This window comes from Arachis duranensis, chromosome 2 (assembly GCF_000817695.3).
Source record: "Arachis duranensis cultivar V14167 chromosome 2, aradu.V14167.gnm2.J7QH, whole genome shotgun sequence".
In the NCBI taxonomy this organism is placed as follows: Eukaryota; Viridiplantae; Streptophyta; class Magnoliopsida; order Fabales; family Fabaceae; genus Arachis; species Arachis duranensis.
In genome coordinates, this window is record NC_029773.3 from 10,859,692 (window position 1) to 10,862,218 (window position 2,527).

At 38.4% G+C, this 2,527-nt stretch overlaps 1 protein-coding gene across 1 annotated transcript in view; it reads left to right on the plus strand.

Annotated features, from left to right (window-relative positions):
- The first annotated feature begins 1,566 nt into the window (after nucleotides 1-1,566).
- The window catches only part of LOC107473458 (phospholipase A1-Igamma1, chloroplastic-like), a 6,809-nt gene continuing 5,848 nt past the window's right edge, over nucleotides 1,567-2,527 (plus strand). Inside the window, exon 1 of the mRNA XM_016093024.3 lies at nucleotides 1,567-2,337. Coding sequence (XP_015948510.1) covers nucleotides 1,573-2,337 — 765 coding nt within the window. The 5' untranslated portion in view covers nucleotides 1,567-1,572. The remainder of the gene's footprint in view (nucleotides 2,338-2,527) is intronic.

Genomic DNA, 2,527 nt, shown 5'->3' on the forward strand with positions numbered 1-2,527 from the left:
CACCAACTTGATACAGAAATATAACCTAGAAAAAGTTTAGTTTTATTTTTTATTTTAAATACGCGGTGTCGGCCAATTAAAACTCAAAAGCTCAAAACCCTTACATCACATATAAATCTCTAGAAGATTAATTTCAACATTAATTTACTCAAAAGAAAATTGACGAGTTAATATTCAAAATGGCCCCTCAAATTTGGATAAAGACTTAATTTGACCCCCGAAATTTTAATTGACTCAATTTGAACCCCCAAATTTGAATAAATGACTCACGTTAGCCCTTCTGTTAATCTCCGTTAACGGCACGCTTACCTGGAACGTTAAGTGACACGTGGGCTTGACGGTGGGCTTATTAAACGATGTCGTTTTCTCCTTTGAGGGTAATCTCTCCTCAAACAACAGCGTTTTCCATGCTAAGGTTAAAATTCAACAACACCGCAATGATCAAACCAGTTAAAACAGGGAAACTCTTCTTCTTCTTCTTCATTCTCTCACATGCAACATACTGTGGAAGATCAATGTCGCTGCTAGTGTAGGGTTCTCATTTTGTCACACGCGTTCTCGTTTGCTGGCACGAGAAAGAAGAAGCTGCGAACCACTGTTTCTCCAAAGAAGGTTAGTAACGCAAGCATTCTATATTTGGGTTCAATGTTATGTTTTCTGTCTTCTCTTAGTTGGGGTTTACAGGCCATTAATTTGTGCTCTATTTGATACTCAAATGGATTGGATCTATTGTGAAAGAAGATAGTTTTAGTTATTGATCCTCTTCTGTTAGGGTTTTTTTTTCTTTTAAAAGACTAATTCTGATTAACGTTAACTATGTTACAGATCTAGCTCGATTTGAATTCCTTTCCAAACTTCCATGTGAATGAAATCTGTTGCAGCTTCCGGAACCTTGGCTGGTGCTCCTCATCATCTTCTTCAACACCCAAACAACGATATCAATTTGGGAATTTGGCACTTGTTAGGGTTTTATATTCATTAAAATGGGGGCTAAATTGAGTCTAAAAAAATTTTTCCTACGTCATCAACGTTTAATAAGGCTACCTGTCAAGCCCACGTGTCACTTAACGTTCCAGGTAAGCGTGCCGTTAACGGAGATTAACAGAAGGGCTAACGTGAGTCACTTATTCAAATTTGGGGGTTCAAATTGAGTCAATTAAAATTTTGGGGGTCAAATTGAGTCTGTATCCAAATTTGAGGGGCCATTTTGAGTATTAACTCAAAATTGACTCGCAAAGTCAAATTAATTAACACTAAATGATGCATACTAATAGGCTTTTACTTTAAAAAAAAAAAAGAAATCCTTTTTCATTTTAGAAAAATCAAGATTGAGTGTAAATAAAGTTGAGACATCCATGGTTGAATAGATGTATGTGATCATATGAATTTAAAATGTAACATGTGAATTACGTGTGTAGTGTATGTCAATACTTAATACTATATTATATATCTCCACCTATGTATATGTAAAATACTTTTCCACCACTTTTTCTAAGTTGGCCATTTCTTTGGAAGCTTGGAGTTAGTTATAGCTCCACCATAATTATATTATTCTCATCTCCTTTCACTCCAATGGCATCAGCAACTTCAATCTCATACACATTCATCCCTTTCCACAAAACTCACAAAGAATCTAACCCTAAATCAACAATAACCCAATCCACAAAAACAAAACCCATCACTCTATGCATGACTTTCAAAGAAGCCAACAAAACCGCTATGTCACCAACAGCCACAACCACAACCACAAGGCAACAAACTTTGGAACAAGAACAAGAAGCAATGCAACATATATTTAGAAAAAAGTCCAAACACCCAAAAGAACACCACAACAAGCGGAGACTCCGCCACGTGTGGCGTGAGATCCAAGGCGAGAACGATTGGGCCGGGCTTTTGGATCCAATTGACCCAATTCTCCGCTTGGAACTCATACGCTACGGCGAGATGGCCCAGGCCTGCTACGACGCCTTTGACTTTGACCCGTTTTCCAAGTACTGCGGGAGTTGTAGGTTCACGCGCCGTAATTTCTTTTCATCCCTTGGGATGCCTCACACGCGCCATGGTTACAGTGTGACGCGGTATCTTTATGCCACCGCGAACATAAACCTGCCGAATTTCTTCCGGCAATCGCGGTGGCCAAAGATGTGGAGCAAGAATGCGAATTGGGCGGGGTACGTGGCGGTTTCAGACGACGAAATGAGTAAGAGGATAGGGCGGAGGGACGTGGCAGTAGCGTGGCGGGGGACGGTGACGCACTTGGAGTGGGTGGCGGATCTCATGGATTTTCTTAAGCCTCTCTCTGCTAATAGCATACCTTGCCCTGATCCATCTGTTAAGGTTTGCTTTGACTTTTGACTTTTGTGTAAACACATGCAATAACTAATTAACAATTTGAGAGTTGAGACCAAAAGTTACTGTCCGTTTAAGAATCAAAATTTATTTTTTTGAATTTTTGGCTTATAAAAAGTAGTAATATTAATATTTAATATAATTTTTAAAATTAATTTATAATTTTTTAAAAAATTAT